At 36.9% G+C, this 19,777-nt stretch overlaps 1 protein-coding gene across 1 annotated transcript in view; it reads left to right on the top strand.

Annotated features, from left to right (window-relative positions):
- Positions 1-11,799: 11,799 nt before the first annotated feature.
- The window catches only part of LOC107695856 (plexin-C1-like), a 22,134-nt gene continuing 14,156 nt past the window's right edge, over positions 11,800-19,777 (top strand). The window contains exons 1-18 of the mRNA XM_016495935.1: positions 11,800-12,811; positions 12,989-13,120; positions 13,277-13,411; positions 13,963-14,063; positions 14,569-14,677; positions 14,774-14,933; positions 15,042-15,153; positions 15,239-15,332; positions 15,495-15,533; positions 15,628-15,689; positions 16,482-16,590; positions 16,997-17,167; positions 17,327-17,488; positions 17,604-17,703; positions 17,784-17,885; positions 18,396-18,499; positions 18,594-18,635; positions 18,717-18,841. Of these exons, the coding sequence (XP_016351421.1) occupies positions 11,903-12,811; positions 12,989-13,120; positions 13,277-13,411; positions 13,963-14,063; positions 14,569-14,677; positions 14,774-14,933; positions 15,042-15,153; positions 15,239-15,332; positions 15,495-15,533; positions 15,628-15,689; positions 16,482-16,590; positions 16,997-17,167; positions 17,327-17,488; positions 17,604-17,703; positions 17,784-17,885; positions 18,396-18,499; positions 18,594-18,635; positions 18,717-18,841 (2,768 nt within the window). The 5' untranslated portion in view covers positions 11,800-11,902. The remainder of the gene's footprint in view (positions 12,812-12,988; positions 13,121-13,276; positions 13,412-13,962; positions 14,064-14,568; positions 14,678-14,773; positions 14,934-15,041; positions 15,154-15,238; positions 15,333-15,494; positions 15,534-15,627; positions 15,690-16,481; positions 16,591-16,996; positions 17,168-17,326; positions 17,489-17,603; positions 17,704-17,783; positions 17,886-18,395; positions 18,500-18,593; positions 18,636-18,716; positions 18,842-19,777) is intronic.

The raw sequence follows: 19,777 nt of genomic DNA, 5'->3' as shown, positions 1-19,777 counted from the left end.
TTTTTGCTGTGAGAAACCGGAATTGTTTCTATTGCTTCTTCATACTTGACCAGATGATTTCTGTGGACTGAGGCAGAAATAGTTTGTATTTTCTCTCATTCTGTGAAGACAAGAATCCACAACGCTGATCTGAAAATATAATGAAAAAAAACTTGATAAAAAAACTCATAAACTTGACTAAGATTTAGCAGCAATCTAACAAAGTCAAACTATGGACTTCTCCTTCCCATTATCTATTGAGATTTAACGTTATATAATTACCCAAAATAAAACAGACTTACAGTGATTGTGTCCACTGCTGGGACGGCTCCTGATTCTCCATTAATTGTACAGATAATGGCGTTGAACTCAATCTTCTCCAAAACACATCGATACTGCCGATCTCTCTGTTGACCCGTCACATTCACCTCATTCATACTCAAATTCAGCATATCTCTATTAGCATATATTTTCTTTTTTTTTATTATTAAAAATAGCATGAAAGGGGCAGAACTACAAACAATAACAGTTTATTCAGCCAATTTAGTCACTCTTTACCGGAATGTTCACCTGTAGATCACTGGCCACTGGAACCTTTGAAAAAGGTTAATTATTACGCGAAGCTTTTTAAAATGGTTTATGCTGTGGCCATTTAGTGGTCATAAAAATAAATAACACCTTCCAAAGTGTTATGTTCCATTACAGCCAGTGGTTTCACATCTGGTTCTACAACTGATTTTTTTTGTTTTATTATATTTTATATAAATAATGTTTATTGTCAAAGTCATTCATTTGTGTCGGTGTACTTGCACTAAAATAAGTAAAATAAAAAAATTAAAAAATCAATGGAAACGGCATTGAGGTTCGCTTCGTTTGAACCAGATACTGAAGCAGTCACGTGGTTTTCAGGCGAATGAAGCTTCGGACGTCATAGATCACGTGCTTTTCTCAAAACGAATCAAGCTCCGATACAGTGCTTCAATGTGAAATGTGTTGTTTTTTTTTGATACAAGCTTCGAAGTTTCGGTGTTGAACGTAACATCACTACCATTCTTCGATCTCCAGTGTCCAGTTCCTTGTCTCCAGTTATCAGCTCTGTGTCTCCATCTCCAAGTGTCGTGCACTCGTCCTACAAGAAAGAAAAGGAAAGTGTTTACCTCTTCCTCAAGTCCTGTAAATGTGTGTGTGTGTGTGTGTGTGTGGCTCCTCACCTTGTATGATCTTCCTCCTGCTCCATCTGCTATGCCTATCTGATCACCCATTGCCTAATTGATGCTGTTGTGTTAAATAAATCCTGTTTGGAATGTTACTCATCTCTCTCTGGTCTGTGTACCCCGTGACAACATGTTAGCCACAAATACAATAAATAATGTTTTGTTACAGCTAATTAAGTAACTACAGTCAGCATTTAACAATTATATGAGCAAAGCAATGATCAAATCTGTCAAATGAGAGCTCAGGCACTATGTGTAAATGTGGGCTGTATAATTGTATTATGATGAAGTCCTCTGAGCTGCTAGACTGGTTCCTGTTTGAGGTTAACAGCACATTTTAGCTTAGTTACCACACATGTAATAAACACATCTTACCCCTGAGCTTGTGCTGTATTGTGTTTTCAGCACTTTATTAGAGGGAAGGACAGTAAATGAAAACTCTAGTGAAAATAAAGGCATATGCGTTGGAGTGAGAGGTGAAGGAGACCTTTATGAGTTGTCCATCACTGGTTCCTATGAACAGCACAATCCAGGATCAATTTCTAACTGCTGCCACTGCTGACATTGAGCTGTACTTGAACACCACAGAGAGCAGCTGAAGTTCAGTATCAGTCTGAAACACAAACAACAAAATTAAACTTTATTTAATACTTGTCATAGTGAATAGTTACCTAATTAATTACGTGTTATCATGCATAGTCACCAGATTGTCAGCCAGTTGTTGATTCTCCACAGACTGTGGGGGTGGTGTCTTGTACAGGGTGATGTTCTTGAGACCAGTCCATACTGACACCGGATCGTTGGCTGAAAACGGTTTTCTCAGCTTTTCAGAGTAGTTTTTTAGCCACTCTGATGTTTTTGTTAGTCTGTTCCTGTCCTGGTAATACAAGATTTTATCCCCACTTCTGTAAGCATCCTCTTTGGCGTGACGAAGCTGTTTGAATTTCCCAGTAAACCACGGTTTATCATTATTAAATTATAAGAATGTCCTGGTGGGGATGCACATATCCTCACAGAAACTGATATATGAAGTTACAGTCTCTGTGAGCTCGTCAAGATTGGTGGCTGCAGATTCAAAAACACTTCAATCAGTGAGGTCGAAACAGGCTTGTAAATCCCTCTCTGCTTCATTGGTCCATCTTTTATCAGTCCTTAAAACAGGTTTAGCTGATTTCAGTTTCTGCCTGTAGGTCGGTATAAGATGAGAGTGTTTAAAACAATGCTACACAAAAACATCAACAACAGGAACTCAATATTACTGCTTTTGCTGTATTTTGGATCAAATAAATGCAAGCAGAAGAGGCAGAAGAGACTTTAAAAACATTAAAAATCTTACTGTTCAAAAACTTTTGACTGGTAGTGATTTTTGCTTAATCTAACAAAGTCAAACTATGGACTTCTCCTTCCCATTATCTATTGAGATTTAACGTTATATAATTACCCAAAATAAAACAGACTTACAGTGATTGTGTCCACTGCTGGGACGGCTCCTGATTCTCCATTAATTGTACAGATAATGGCGTTGAACTCAATCTTCTCCAAAACACATCGATACTGCCGATCTCTCTGTTGACCCGTCACATTCACCTCATTCATACTCAAATTCAGCATATCTCTATTAGCATATATTTTCTTTTTTTTTATTATTAAAAATAGCATGAAAGGGGCAGAACTACAAACAATAACAGTTTATTCAGCCAATTTAGTCACTCTTTACCGGAATGTTCACCTGTAGATCACTGGCCACTGGAACCTTTGAAAAAGGTTAATTATTACGCGAAGCTTTTTAAAATGGTTTATGCTGTGGCCATTTAGTGGTCATAAAAATAAATAACACCTTCCAAAGTGTTATGTTCCATTACAGCCAGTGGTTTCACATCTGGTTCTACAACTGATTTTTTTTGTTTTATTATATTTTATATAAATAATGTTTATTGTCAAAGTCATTCATTTGTGTCGGTGTACTTGCACTAAAATAAGTAAAATAAAAAAATTAAAAAATCAATGGAAACGGCATTGAGGTTCGCTTCGTTTGAACCAGATACTGAAGCAGTCACGTGGTTTTCAGGCGAATGAAGCTTCGGACGTCATAGATCACGTGCTTTTCTCAAAACGAATCAAGCTCCGATACAGTGCTTCAATGTGAAATGTGTTGTTTTTTTTTGATACAAGCTTCGAAGTTTCGGTGTTGAACGTAACATCACTACCATTCTTCGATCTCCAGTGTCCAGTTCCTTGTCTCCAGTTATCAGCTCTGTGTCTCCATCTCCAAGTGTCGTGCACTCGTCCTACAAGAAAGAAAAGGAAAGTGTTTACCTCTTCCTCAAGTCCTGTAAATGTGTGTGTGTGTGTGTGTGTGTGGCTCCTCACCTTGTATGATCTTCCTCCTGCTCCATCTGCTATGCCTATCTGATCACCCATTGCCTAATTGATGCTGTTGTGTTAAATAAATCCTGTTTGGAATGTTACTCATCTCTCTCTGGTCTGTGTACCCCGTGACAACATGTTAGCCACAAATACAATAAATAATGTTTTGTTACAGCTAATTAAGTAACTACAGTCAGCATTTAACAATTATATGAGCAAAGCAATGATCAAATCTGTCAAATGAGAGCTCAGGCACTATGTGTAAATGTGGGCTGTATAATTGTATTATGATGAAGTCCTCTGAGCTGCTAGACTGGTTCCTGTTTGAGGTTAACAGCACATTTTAGCTTAGTTACCACACATGTAATAAACACATCTTACCCCTGAGCTTGTGCTGTATTGTGTTTTCAGCACTTTATTAGAGGGAAGGACAGTAAATGAAAACTCTAGTGAAAATAAAGGCATATGCGTTGGAGTGAGAGGTGAAGGAGACCTTTATGAGTTGTCCATCACTGGTTCCTATGAACAGCACAATCCAGGATCAATTTCTAACTGCTGCCACTGCTGACATTGAGCTGTACTTGAACACCACAGAGAGCAGCTGAAGTTCAGTATCAGTCTGAAACACAAACAACAAAATTAAACTTTATTTAATACTTGTCATAGTGAATAGTTACCTAATTAATTACGTGTTATCATGCATAGTCACCAGATTGTCAGCCAGTTGTTGATTCTCCACAGACTGTGGGGGTGGTGTCTTGTACAGGGTGATGTTCTTGAGACCAGTCCATACTGACACCGGATCGTTGGCTGAAAACGGTTTTCTCAGCTTTTCAGAGTAGTTTTTTAGCCACTCTGATGTTTTTGTTAGTCTGTTCCTGTCCTGGTAATACTCTCATTCTGTGAAGACAAGAATCCACAACGCTGATCTGAAAATATAATGAAAAAAAACTTGATAAAAAAACTCATAAACTTGACTAAGATTTAGCAGCAATCTAACAAAGTCAAACTATGGACTTCTCCTTCCCATTATCTATTGAGATTTAACGTTATATAATTACCCAAAATAAAACAGACTTACAGTGATTGTGTCCACTGCTGGGACGGCTCCTGATTCTCCATTAATTGTACAGATAATGGCGTTGAACTCAATCTTCTCCAAAACACATCGATACTGCCGATCTCTCTGTTGACCCGTCACATTCACCTCATTCATACTCAAATTCAGCATATCTCTATTAGCATATATTTTCTTTTTTTTTATTATTAAAAATAGCATGAAAGGGGCAGAACTACAAACAATAACAGTTTATTCAGCCAATTTAGTCACTCTTTACCGGAATGTTCACCTGTAGATCACTGGCCACTGGAACCTTTGAAAAAGGTTAATTATTACGCGAAGCTTTTTAAAATGGTTTATGCTGTGGCCATTTAGTGGTCATAAAAATAAATAACACCTTCCAAAGTGTTATGTTCCATTACAGCCAGTGGTTTCACATCTGGTTCTACAACTGATTTTTTTTGTTTTATTATATTTTATATAAATAATGTTTATTGTCAAAGTCATTCATTTGTGTCGGTGTACTTGCACTAAAATAAGTAAAATAAAAAAATTAAAAAATCAATGGAAACGGCATTGAGGTTCGCTTCGTTTGAACCAGATACTGAAGCAGTCACGTGGTTTTCAGGCGAATGAAGCTTCGGACGTCATAGATCACGTGCTTTTCTCAAAACGAATCAAGCTCCGATACAGTGCTTCAATGTGAAATGTGTTGTTTTTTTTTGATACAAGCTTCGAAGTTTCGGTGTTGAACGTAACATCACTACCATTCTTCGATCTCCAGTGTCCAGTTCCTTGTCTCCAGTTATCAGCTCTGTGTCTCCATCTCCAAGTGTCGTGCACTCGTCCTACAAGAAAGAAAAGGAAAGTGTTTACCTCTTCCTCAAGTCCTGTAAATGTGTGTGTGTGTGTGTGTGTGTGGCTCCTCACCTTGTATGATCTTCCTCCTGCTCCATCTGCTATGCCTATCTGATCACCCATTGCCTAATTGATGCTGTTGTGTTAAATAAATCCTGTTTGGAATGTTACTCATCTCTCTCTGGTCTGTGTACCCCGTGACAACATGTTAGCCACAAATACAATAAATAATGTTTTGTTACAGCTAATTAAGTAACTACAGTCAGCATTTAACAATTATATGAGCAAAGCAATGATCAAATCTGTCAAATGAGAGCTCAGGCACTATGTGTAAATGTGGGCTGTATAATTGTATTATGATGAAGTCCTCTGAGCTGCTAGACTGGTTCCTGTTTGAGGTTAACAGCACATTTTAGCTTAGTTACCACACATGTAATAAACACATCTTACCCCTGAGCTTGTGCTGTATTGTGTTTTCAGCACTTTATTAGAGGGAAGGACAGTAAATGAAAACTCTAGTGAAAATAAAGGCATATGCGTTGGAGTGAGAGGTGAAGGAGACCTTTATGAGTTGTCCATCACTGGTTCCTATGAACAGCACAATCCAGGATCAATTTCTAACTGCTGCCACTGCTGACATTGAGCTGTACTTGAACACCACAGAGAGCAGCTGAAGTTCAGTATCAGTCTGAAACACAAACAACAAAATTAAACTTTATTTAATACTTGTCATAGTGAATAGTTACCTAATTAATTACGTGTTATCATGCATAGTCACCAGATTGTCAGCCAGTTGTTGATTCTCCACAGACTGTGGGGGTGGTGTCTTGTACAGGGTGATGTTCTTGAGACCAGTCCATACTGACACCGGATCGTTGGCTGAAAACGGTTTTCTCAGCTTTTCAGAGTAGTTTTTTAGCCACTCTGATGTTTTTGTTAGTCTGTTCCTGTCCTGGTAATACAAGATTTTATCCCCACTTCTGTAAGCATCCTCTTTGGCGTGACGAAGCTGTTTGAATTTCCCAGTAAACCACGGTTTATCATTATTAAATTATAAGAATGTCCTGGTGGGGATGCACATATCCTCACAGAAACTGATATATGAAGTTACAGTCTCTGTGAGCTCGTCAAGATTGGTGGCTGCAGATTCAAAAACACTTCAATCAGTGAGGTCGAAACAGGCTTGTAAATCCCTCTCTGCTTCATTGGTCCATCTTTTATCAGTCCTTAAAACAGGTTTAGCTGATTTCAGTTTCTGCCTGTAGGTCGGTATAAGATGAGAGTGTTTAAAACAATGCTACACAAAAACATCAACAACAGGAACTCTTTTAAATGTCCAACATAGCTGAACATTAAACATGAACAGTTTTTCCCCTTAACTTAAAAACACATAACACTAATTTCAACATTTACTCTCCCAATTCAGTCTGTATGGAAAGCAGTGCCGTCCTGAAGGGTTGTGGGGCCCAATAGGCAAGATAATGAAATTGGGCCCCACTAGTGTAAAAACTGTCATAGAAATTTGAGGACTGAAGAGAAAGCACATAAAATGACTATTTCAATATTTAAGTGTAAATGTGTATTAATTGTAGCACATTCAACAAACATATGTAAAAAATATTTAAATTAAAAAAAATAGGAGTGCAAGTAAGCTTGAGTAAAACGATATGCATGAAACAAATAAATAAAATATAAATGAACGAAGTATACATAAAAACTAAATAAAATAAACAGAGCATTAACAAAATAAACATAATACTCATAAATGACAAGAAATAGGGCCTGATTGATGATCACCAAAGAAAAAAAACAAAACTTTATTGCATTAGACATTGGATCTGGGTCTGTAATTATTTAATTTGGCTCAATTTTCCCTTATATGACAAGTCTGTCTGTGATCATGGGCATCATTGCATTTATAAAACAAGTACTACTGTTGTAACCAAACACAGCTTTGGACCCAAAAGCAGAACACAGACTAAAAATTATGCAAATCAAATTAATTTATTGCCAAAAGTCAAGCAACACAATCCATCTCTCCTTTGTTGAAGATTGTTGGCTGAGGTGAGCTGGAAACCAAACAGGCCAGAGATATGTTGGTAGAGCAGAGAGAATAGTTTGTTGATCGGGCATGGCAGGCAGAATGCAGGATAAATGCAGGTGGAGTGAGGTCTAAAGCACAGGAGAAACAGAATTAGAACTCCAACTAAGCACATGACACAAAAACTGGTCTAAAGACACTAGGAGGCCTCAGCACAGTACCACATAGGCAGACTGAACAATCTGGCAGAAAATGACTGAAGACCCAGGGTTTAAATACTGGAGGCAGATGAGTTGATTGGCAGCAGGTGATTCACATTCAGCAATCAGCCACAGAGAGGAGAGCATAGCCACACCCCGGGATACACCAACTCACAAACACACAAGCACAGACACACAAAAAGGAAAAACACAGCTGGCCAAAAATCCAAATCCCTGACAACAGTAATGCGTTACTTTACTAGTTACTTGAAAAAATAATATGATTACGTAACTCGCGTTACTTGTAATTCGTTACCCCCAACACTGCAAATAAATACACAGTTTTTACAGCTTTTTTGTTTGTACTCTCCTTAATGGTGCTTCTATAGATATCTAATTCCTTAAGTACCACAGAAAAAAGAGGTTTCTGATTGCTGAATTTACAACGGTGAATATGAACTTTAACAAGTATAATCAAGAGATTGATAATGTAAGTCTCATTTTCAAACTTCTTGTCAAAGCTCAAAAAGCCAAATATTACATGTTTTCAAATAGCTGTATCTCGGCCAAATATTGTCCTATCCTAACAAACCATACATAAATGGAAAGCTTATTTATTCAGTTGTTTATTCATGACCGGTTATGACTGGTTATGTGGTCCAGGGTCATATATATATATATATATATAAATAAATGATATATAAAATATGTATGCAAATTATTAAAATTAAGAGAACATTTCAAGTGAACACTGAAAAACTTACAAAATAAAGTGAGCTTTTGCTAAAAACGAGAATAAATATCTACCAATGGGGTCAGAAAAATAATCTTGTTTCTCTTTGAATCAAGTTTTTTTTCTCTCACCCCATTGACATATCAAGCACAAACCCACTTAGTTTTCGTAAAATTTTCAAAAACCAAAACTTAATATCTCCAGTCATTTTGCTACTAAAGTAAATACATCTTGATTGAAGAATGTTTAGATATTTGTACTGGAAAACCCCTGGAATAGCCTACAGAAGTGCACAAAGTTGGAAAAACTTATTTTTGAAACTTGCGCAAATGTATGCATTTTCCAGAAAATAAAACAATCGAACCAAGTGGCATCTGCAAATACATTTCTACTGTTGTAACCAAACACAGCTTTGGACCCAAAAGCAGAACACAGACTAAAAAATGATGCAAATAATTAATTTATTGCCAAAAGTCAAGCAACACAATCCATCTCTCCTTTGCTGTTGAGGATTGGCTGAGGTGAGCTGGAAACCAAACAGGCCAGAGATATGTTGGTAGAGCAGATAGAATGTTGATCGGGCGTGGCAGGCAGAATGCAGGATAAATGCAGGTGGAGTGAGGTCTAAAGCACAGGAGAAACAGAATTAGAACTCCAACTAAGCACATGACACAAAAACTGGTCTAAAGACACTAGGAGGCCTCAGCACAGTACCACATAGGCAGACTGAACAATCTGGCAGAAAATGACTGAAGACCCAGGGTTTAAATACTGGAGGCAGATGAGTTGATTGGCAGCAGGTGATTCACATTCAGCAATCAGCCACAGAGAGGAGAGCATAGCCACACCCCGGGATACACCAACTCACAAACACACAAGCACAGACACACAAAAAGGAAAAACACAGCTGGCCAAAAATCCAAATCCCTGACAACTACAGCAATAAATATTATGTATATAGCAGTCAAAACAGCTTTTTTTTTCAGCTCCGGAAAGATACAGTTTGGATTCCAACTTTACTTTAATCTTTCTTTCATTTCAAATAAATTAAAAATAGCATCAATGTGTAACAAGACTTCATGATGTTATGAGAGACTATTTTTCAGAGGCAATATTAAGTGAATTCCAAAATCTGAACTTTAACAAGAAAGGTTTTCAGACTAACTTTTTCTTTATTTACCAAAAAGTATAAAGAACACAGAGTTTGTTGTGCCTGTTTTTAGGGCTGCACAATTTGGCCAAAAATGTTGTTTTTATATATCAATATAACTAATTCTGATTATTATTACAACTAAATAAAAACATTAAACAAAACAATAATTATTGATAATGATTATTATCTATATATTTTACAGAAAACTGCAGCATGAACTGTTAACATGTAGGAGGTCTATAACTATAAATGTTAAATATTAAGATTGTCATTAAAATTAATCCAAAAGAGTACAGACTTGTTCCTGACTCGAATTTTCTTTTGTGTTTGATCATAAAAAGTTTTTTATTATTAAATGGTATAACTTTCAAAACATTCACTGTAGTTTTTGGCCAGGCAGCGCATAAGATGGTTGATATCCCATCATGTTCGCAGTGTTAATAATATCTACAAAGATATGTGTCATTTCATGACATGGTCTATATGTAGCCACGATTTAGCTCTAAATTGGACGGGCTACGTGTAGTCTGCTTTTAGCCCACCTGGCGAAATAGAGGCAAACCAGACCACCGATGAGCATAGCCAAAATAGCCTTAAAATTGTTTACATGTAATTTTCGCCCACGCAGCTTCTTGTCAGATGCAAGTAAACTTTTTAATAATTTAAATTAGCATTATTTTATTATTTTATTTTATTATTTTACAGCATTATTAAATATAGCATACAAAAGGGTTCATCATTTTTTTAATGCTGTCATTTATCCGTAATGTTTTAATGTTAAGTGTGATAACATGCTTTTGATTTGTATTCGATTTTTTTTCTTTTAAATATCTTAAGTTATTTAAAATATTTACATTTTTCATATTTATATTTAAGTGTTTTACACGAGAGAGCACTAAGTTTACTTGTCGGAGAGCAGCGGGCCAACAACAAACGATAAAGGAACAATGGCTTCTTAGATACAGAGAGAGCATGAGCTAATTGAATAGAATATATTTGTCATTGTACAAGTACAATAAGATTTATTTTGAAACTTCCAAATTGATAGTAAAGCTTAAGAATACAAATAATTCAAAATGGCGATATAAAATGATCAATTATAAAAAGTTTGCAGCAGTATTAAAATAGTGCAAATAGCTCAGATGTGCAATGCAGCATTAAAACCTAAACAGTACAAACAGAAAACAATGTAATAAACGGTAGGGGGTGAATTTATTATTCCATGTACATTTGAGGTTAATGTGTGTACTGGGCTACTTTTTAGTTACAGCAGCTATCACTGTGTTGTTATGAAGTCGGTTGTGCCAGACTATTTTAGAGGCAGAGACAGATTGTGGGGGGCACTGAGTTTTAAAGGGTTAGTGATTGAAAACTTGCAGCTCAATGGGCATCAGTGTTTAAGGTTGGTAAACACGTGTACACGGACGCATATAATACCACCCACCTGACATTGGCATGTTTCATATTTATATTTAAGTGCATTGTATTTATAACATTTTATTTTGTCATTAATTCTTTTGTATTTTTATTATTTTGTATTTTCTTTAAGTTCTTAAAAAAATTATTTTTTCTAAATAAAAGCTGTATGTCTGGATTGCCATTTTGTTGTCTATTAGATGTATATATGGTTAGACGTCTATTAAATTTTCACTGACAGCCCAAATTCAGCCTAGTTTTAGCCTAGACCCATTATCACCGTCTATTAGACGTATATATGTAGTCGTTTAATAGCGGTCTAATTGATGACTAGTCTATTCTTGGGCTATGATTAGACGTCTATTAGATTTTCACTGACAGCCCAAATTTAGCCTTGTTTTAGCCTAGACGTCTGGGCTGTGTTTAGACGGCTAATAGACTTGCTTGCTGGGTCAGGTTTGGCTATAAGTGGGCTACAGATAGCCGCTCTGACTACGAGCTAAATCGTGGCTATGCACAGGCTAAGCATTGAACATGTCAAAGAAATGAAACCAAACACCTTGTAAACGCTGTTACTTTGCTTACATGATGGAATATAATCTCACAAGTTATTTTCCAAAAAACGTCATGAAATCAAATTCAAGGTTATTTGGGCTAGAAGTGGGTTACACATAGCCGGACTATATCGGGTCTATATATAAACGAGTAATGACGGCTATTGCTTGCTGGGAAATGTCGCAATCAGGGCTACAGATTTGTTGGTGTGTTGCGCGGAAGTCATCTGCATCCTCAGAGCCGCTGCTTTCACTTCCATCCACTTCACGAGTGGACGCGTCTGAGCGCAGTTGATCGCTGTGACAAGATCTCTAAACTTCAGCTGCATGTGCAAGATGAGAAGACACTTACTTGGAATACTTGTACTTTTGAAATACTGCATTTGCGGTGATGTGCAGGACTTTGATGGAGACATCAAGGACTTCGTAGTTGGTAACAGTAAGTTGTTTGTTCTTACTGACCGTCGACTACATCAGACGAGACACGATCTACATGAGGAGAAGAGGAAAGACATCACTAATGCCACTGACCATAACAGAGTTAACACTCTGGTGGCTTTTGATGTGAACGGCACCCTGATAACGTGTGGGACGTTTAAAGAAGGGTATTGTGAAGTTCTTGACATAAATAACATTACAAACAGTATTTACTATGAAAGTAATATTTTGGTAGGACCGCGACAGAATGAGAAATCTGTTGCCTTCATAGCCGGGAGGTTCCTTTTGGTTGGGAAAAAGGACGACGATGCAAAAGCTCAAGACACCAGGTATTCTGTTGTTAGCTTGCGGAGCACTTTAGAGTCTCAGCCAGGTGGGATTTTCTCAACAATAGCGGAACTATCAAATGCCATCATTCAGAGCACAGTGAGAGATGTGGAGTTTGTTGATGGATTCCAGAGAGTTTCGCCCTCAGAATCCTATTTATTTCTCAATGCAAAGACCGACTACGAGAGGAAAGTGCTCGTCCTGAGGATGAACAGCTCAAAAGGGAAAAAGATAGACATAATCAAATCCCTACAGGCTGCAACGATACGATGCTGCAGTGATAAAGTTCGTCCAGTGCTCGTCGCCTGCACCGTTATTCCCTCAGTGAACGGTGTTATTTGGGCAGGTGTGTTCAGTGCGCAGAATCAGCAGGATCCGGAGAACAGCGCGCTGGCTCTGTACGACATCAGTAACGTTCAAGGCCGAGTGAAGGGCTTCTGCGCTTACGGTGAAAATCCGTGTGGTTCTGAGGTTGGAAAGTGCACATTCATATGGTTTTTACAAATGAAACAGTATTTTACCTTGTTAAGATAAGGATGCAAATTGTGACAATAGCCTATGTGTTGCATGATAACACGTAATTAATTAGGTAACTATTCACTAAAGACAAGAATTAAATAAAGTTGAGTTTTGTTGTTTGTGTTTCAGACTGATACTGAACTTCAGCCGCTCTCTGACTCTGTGGTGTTCAAGTACAGCTCAATGTCAGCAGTGGCAGCAGTTAGAAATGGATCCTGGATTGTGCTGTTCATAGGAACCAGTGATGGACAACTCATAAAGGTCTCCTTCATCTATCTGTCAAACATATGCCTTTACTTTCACTAGACTCACCGAGTTTTCGTTTTTAAACACCTGCCCACCATTTCCATTTACACATATTTTTATATATTATATTATATACATATTATTTTTTAGTATTTCTGTTTGTTTTTCTAGCTTGTATTGGATGAGAAATATAAACCAGGCTGTCCAATAGTGCTGTACAAATCTGATGATGAACGAGCAGTTCTTCCCAGAATGCACTTTGATCCAGTGGATTTCAAACACATCTACATCGCTCTGAAGAAACAGGTGAGGTTTAGAAAGCCGGTGCAATTAAAAAACAATAAAATATATATATATAGTATGCTAGGGAAGTTTAAAAAAATCATACAAATATTGAATAATGAATAGTTGCTGTAGGCTATATAACATTGTAATTATACAAAAAATGTTGTTTACACATTTATAAAATGAAGGGTGTAAATAAATCTATTTTTGATACATTTGCAAGTACTGATAGTGTGCGTGATTCATTGATTTTTGCTTTGATGTTTGACCTGTTTTTGGTCATTTATCCTACAGGTGTGCGAGGGTAATTGTTGTTTTAAAATGAAGAATTAAAAAGTGATACTGCTTTTCAGTCTCAATATGAAAGGAATAGTTTGCCCTATAGGCATACCTTTGTCCAAAAATGTAATCCAAGATCATTTTTTTATATGTGAAAAAGGGCAATTTTCCCATGCCCCACAGTTAGAAACCGCTGAATTAAGCTATCCAGAAGTTGCTAAATCAGGCAGTATGTCAAATACTTTACTGTGAATCACCATTCCTGTCGCTTTCTGCTCATGTTTTCGGTGCAGTTAAGAAGAGAATCTGTGGTTTCATGTGCTAAATACAGCACTCTGAAAGACTGCAGAGCTGCTCTGGATCCTTTCTGCGGCTGGTGTGTGAACACTCAGAGGTCAGCCTGCCTTTATTACATGTGATATTACACACATCACACATGTCTGCTCTAAGCTGCATCTACACTAAACATGCCTAATTGTAGAACAGCATGTTAACTTCTTATCACCTATATGGACAAGATGAGCAGTGTGCAAACAGTTCTGTAATGATATTTTGGTTGATGCTGTTTTTATCTAGATGTTCTACTCAAGATGAATGCCACTTATTATATAATTTATTAAATAAATTATATAATAAGTTATTGAAATCCTTTTAACTTCTGTTATTTTGTTTATTCTGCCTTTTTTTTATAACTGTGTAACTTTTGGTGTCCTGTAGAAGCCAGAGATTCTGTCTCTGGAGCCGAACAAGGCTTCTTTCCATGGAGCTCTAAGCTGCATCTACACTAAACATGCCTAATTGTAGAACAGCATGTTAACTTCTTATCACCTATATGGACAAGATGAGCAGTGTGCAAACAGTTCTGTAATGATATTTTGGTTGATGCTGTTTTTATCTAGATGTTCTACTCAAGATGAATGCTCAAATACTGCATGGGTGTCCATCCCAAAAAACTCTCTTCAGACACAGCTGTTTTCTTTTCAGATGGCAGAGAATTATTCTAGAAAGGTAAACATCAATATCTAAAACAATTTTCTTGAATTTTCATTTGGAAAAAACATTTACAAGATTACTTTTTACCAACCATTGTCCTCTTCTACACAGATTAATCTACATCTTATTTTGAATCTGGAGAGCACAGGAAATCCTGCCTTCTCATGCACCTTCACTAAAGAAAGTGTAAACCTGTGTGACGTGTCTGATCCGCCTGCAGTTTTCCCAAACTGCTCCTGTAGTTTTTCTGACCAGATGCTCTATACTAGAGGTTGGTTCTCCTTCAAAGAAGTTCTATATTTTCTAATATACAGTGCATTTACAGTATGTAGTCAGAATATGATTATTTATAATCAGAAACATTTGGCAATCTGTTCAGGTTTAAAAGTCTCTGCTACTGTTACTATTGAGGATCAGAACATCATAGAGATGCTGACACTGAGGAACTGCTCCCGTATCACAGATAATTCACCAAATGCTTCTTATACACAGTGAGAAAATCACAGTCTAAAATAATTTTGAAAGACTTCTTTGAACTTTTATTTCAAAAATATTAAAAATATGAATTTAATTTAGGTGTGTTCAGTGTATCTCATCTGGGTGTCACTGGTCCTCATTCTCCAAGCGTTGTGAATGGACACTTGGACCTGGACCACAGTTAAACATACAGGTGAGATGGCGTGTAACCTATGATCCAGTGATTCAGTATATGTGTACTGGGAAATAGCATACCTTAATAAATTCTTATTAATTCATTGTTGATAGCTAAACTCATTGTGTTGACTGAAGTGAACTCAGGAAGTACATGATCTGCTCTTTCTCTAATCTTTAGGATGCATGTAAACATCTACTCTCTGAGATGGTCTACGATGTAAGTGTCATACTGATTATGTGTGCAACTTCACAGAATTGGGATATTGTGTTTTCAGTATTAAGTATTATGTTTTCAGTTTTCACTGATTTAAATGATCACTTACAGTTCTCAGCCCAGCTGCACTGGAATACATCCCACAGTCAGCTGGAGCAGGTCAGACCATTTCAGACCACTATCAGATCAGCTTGCACATCCCATCAGCACCTCAAGAGGACAACTTCACATTTTAATTAGTGAATCCTATGTCATACAGAACATTTTAGTCATGAAATTTGCAAGGATGCTGTTAATGTGGAAAAATAAGATTTGCAACAGATGAACAGAACAGATGAAAAAAACATATGCGAGACAGCAAAAATGAAAGCAGAAATGAGAGTCATTGGGTCATTTCCTGCATGCTTTGTCTGCACTGGAATACATCCCACAGTCAGCTGGAGCAGGTCAGACCATTTCAGACCACTATCAGATCAGCTTGCACATCCCATCAGCACCTCAAGAGGACAACTTCACATTTTAATTAGTGAATCCTATGTCATACAGAACATTTTAGTCATGAAATTTGCAAGGATGCTGTTAATGTGGAAAAATAAGATTCGCAACAGATGAACAGAACAGATGAAAAAAACATATGCGAGAAAGCAGAAATGAGAGTCATTGGGTCATTTCCTGCATGCTTTGTCGTATTTCTGAGATCTGCAGTTTACTAACTCACATGTGACCTTAGACTAGTCTAGCTTAAACTGTTAGAGGTTTAGTGAGAGCAACCTGCTTTCTGACAGCCAGGCTTTTCTTAATATTGTTTCACTTCCGTTGGTTGCTGAAATGTGTGGTACTGTGTGTGCAAAATATGCAAAAATAAGTGGGGGAATTCAAATGTTAATAAATATGTTTTTTTTTAAATCATGTATTACTTGCTGAAGATGTTTTAAATGTACCTTCATGCAGTGGTGGAAGGAAGATTCATGTTCAGGGCAGCAATATGGAATTAGTGGAGTCAGTTACTGTCCTTCCCTCTAATAAAGTGCTGAAAACACAGTACGACACAAGCTCAGGGGTAAGACATACTCATTACTTCTGCACTTGCTCACAGCATGATGCACAGAGATCAGCTACTTACAACTTCAGAGTAAGAATCACCTTACCTTACTGACGTCTAAACTGTTGTGATGCCTAAACATTTCAAGCAATTGATTTATTTATTTATGATTTTTTATTTAAGTTTATTTATTTTTTTATTAATTTTTATACAAAATATTATAGAATTTTAATATTTTCAATTTAATATTGCTTGTCAGTTAACATGAATATAATGATCAGCTTTTTTCTGTCAGAATTTTTATATCGACTAAAGAGACTAAGTGTATTCACAGCTTACATGCAGCTTTAAATGTCACATGTTTACATGTAGCTTCAAATGTCACATGTATTAGAGTCATATATTCGTTGTCTCTCTTTCTCAGGACATGTGGTTTCACTCCCACCCTTATGATGGCGGTGGTCAGTTTAGCTTCTTGTTGAATGTTGGGAACGCCAATGTGAACTGTGTGGATTATTTCTCCTACAAGCCTGATCCAGAATTCACTGGATTCACCACCTTACAGGTGGCCAACGATCTACAGGTGAACATTAAGGTGAGTTTAATGATACCGCGAGTTTAACTTTAGTCTACTCTCTGCACTTTTGGTATGAGTGCTGGCCCCTGGTTTTAAAACTCTAAATTAACTTTTACATTTATTATCAGCATGAGAAACTCACAACTTCCAAACCATCCCACACTCTCTGTTCCTCAGAAAATGAACGATAATTTGAATTTGAATATCAGTGAGGTGAATGTAACGGGAGTCCAGGGAGATCAGCAGTATCGGTGTGTTTTGGAGAAGATTGAGTCCAATGCCGTCATCTGTAAGATTAAAGGAGAATCAGGAGCCGTCCCAGCAGTGGACTCACTCACTGTGATTGTACATATTCATGTCTTTATGCAAATTGTCTTAATTACTTATTGTAAATTATTTATGACCCTTATAAATCTTACATACAAAGTCTTCCTTCGTTTACTATAATTTTCAGATAAATGTTGGGAATTTTTCTAAAAACCTTGAGTCGCAAAGTGGTTTAATATTTTTACCCGTCCTTGCATTGATTCTGCTCATAATTCTGGGTGCTGTTGGTAAGTGATTTCAGATTTGCATCACATATTTTCACAATAGTCCTGCAGGTATTAATGAATGTGTTTGCTCCTCTGTCTAGTTGGATTCATTGTTCACCGTAAGAGCCAGAGACAAATGAATGAGAGAATGAACAAGCAACTAGAAATGCTGGAAAGCAACATCAGAAGGGACATACGACAAGGTTGGTCATCTTTGAAATGCTGGTCTCTGTGGTGTTTGCAAGCATCACTATTGCTCATACTGAAGGTTAGTGTTATGAACACACAAGTAACCCTAAATATTCAACTTTGGTGTGTAACTCCTCCCATTTGTGCACAGGACATAAATGATGCCTCAAATCATGCGACTATTACTTTTCTAAGCAATATGCATGGCAGTCCATAAAACATTTTTTTAACAACTTACATTGAAAAAGGATCACGAGCAATATTGGGGTCCAGAATGTCATGGAGACTTTGGGTGTTTTTTTTTTTTTGTTTTTTTTTAGCTTGTAAGTAACTACATAACCACCACAGGTTATGTAGGTTATTTAAGTAGTTTGCAGGCAAACGTGCCTCTGTAAACATGAAAATGTCATTACTCCCTTAAATGCTCATATTGCTGTCATACTTCATAGAAATGTTTCAAGTCTTGTTGTGTGTGATTACATTATGCATTTATGTTTTGTTTGTTTGTTTGTTTGTTTTGACAGGCTTTGTTGACTTGCAAACAGAAACATCGGATTTAATCGATAATGTTGGAGCCATACCCTTCCTGGATTACAAGCACTTTGCCTCAAAAATCTTCTTTCCTGAGGTTCAATATTTGTATCTGTCTGAAATTCCCTTTGTTCTTGTAGAGTTGCTATATATGTTTGTTTGTTTAATATATATTTTGTCATTTTCACTAGGCTGGTCCTCTGGCAGCAGTCATGATCAGAGACATTGGGCAGGTAAGATGCTGCAGTGTCTTTAGTGGTATATATCACATTGTACAAAACGAAATGTTTTATCTCTGTCTTTTTTATGGTCAGGACTCTGAGCAGACAACTTTAGATGAGAAATGTCAGGCCTTTGCTGCGCTGATCAGAGATAAGCAGTTTCTCAGTTGTTTCTTGCATGCATTAGAGGAACAGAAAAACTTCAGCATAAAAGACAAGTGAGTCAAAGACATTTAAATGTATGCATGTAGCAGACACTTTTGTCCAAAGCGAGTTACAAAAGAGGAAGAAGATGCTTTGAACATATTCTCACCTCTGTTTGAAGATGACTTGTTAAACCTGGTCACAGGCCCTTATGGTTATTTTCAGACCTTGGCTTGATGCCTGTTGCTTAGAAGTGTAAACAGATAATGTTTTGTGGGTTTTTTTTAGAACAGCAGATCTTCCTCTTTGAGGGGGCTCAAAAGTGTCTACCCTTAAAATGACCACCACACTGAAACACAGATATATGTGTACACTACACTATGGCGTTATTTTACTGACAAATGTCGTTCATCATGACTTGCCTAAAATAAAATCTATAGATATAAAACTGTTCAAGCATATAACAATGTTTGAACGTTAAACCTAGATAAATGTGCGCTGTATCCAATAGTTTGTGCGGAGAGTGGAAGCTAAAGCGGGCTTTGCAGGACATGGAGGCGCCAGCGCATCACTTGTGTTTTTTTCAGTGGATACGCCAGTCATTTTTACTCATAAAGGTAAGAGTAATACATCATTCGTAACTGTAAAGGGTCTATTTTTATTTGTGTGCACTCACAATATTAACAAAACGTTGTGCTTTTATAAAATAAAGAAGACAAACACGATGTGCTTTCTGCCGTCTCGGTCTTCAACAGGAGTGCTTCACAAAAATGGACCGAAACTCAGCGAATACATGCCTCACAGACATGATAAATATATCTATAGATAAGCTTTAAATTACTACTTAACGAAATAAAACAAATCAAAAACAAAAACTCTTTCATTATAATCATAATCCGTAAAAATGCACTTCTCTCTAAAGGCGCGTCTGAGCAGATGGCGAGTCAGGATCGACAACTTCATCCTTGCGACACCGACTCAGAAAACACTAGTTTATTAGTAAATAATTA

Source organism: Sinocyclocheilus anshuiensis, unplaced genomic scaffold, assembly GCF_001515605.1.
Source record: "Sinocyclocheilus anshuiensis isolate Anshui unplaced genomic scaffold, SAMN03320099.WGS_v1.1 scaffold538, whole genome shotgun sequence".
Taxonomy (NCBI): Eukaryota; Metazoa; Chordata; class Actinopteri; order Cypriniformes; family Cyprinidae; genus Sinocyclocheilus; species Sinocyclocheilus anshuiensis.
The sequence above is the reverse complement of the archived record's forward strand: the minus strand, read 5'-3'. Positions and strand labels throughout refer to the sequence as shown.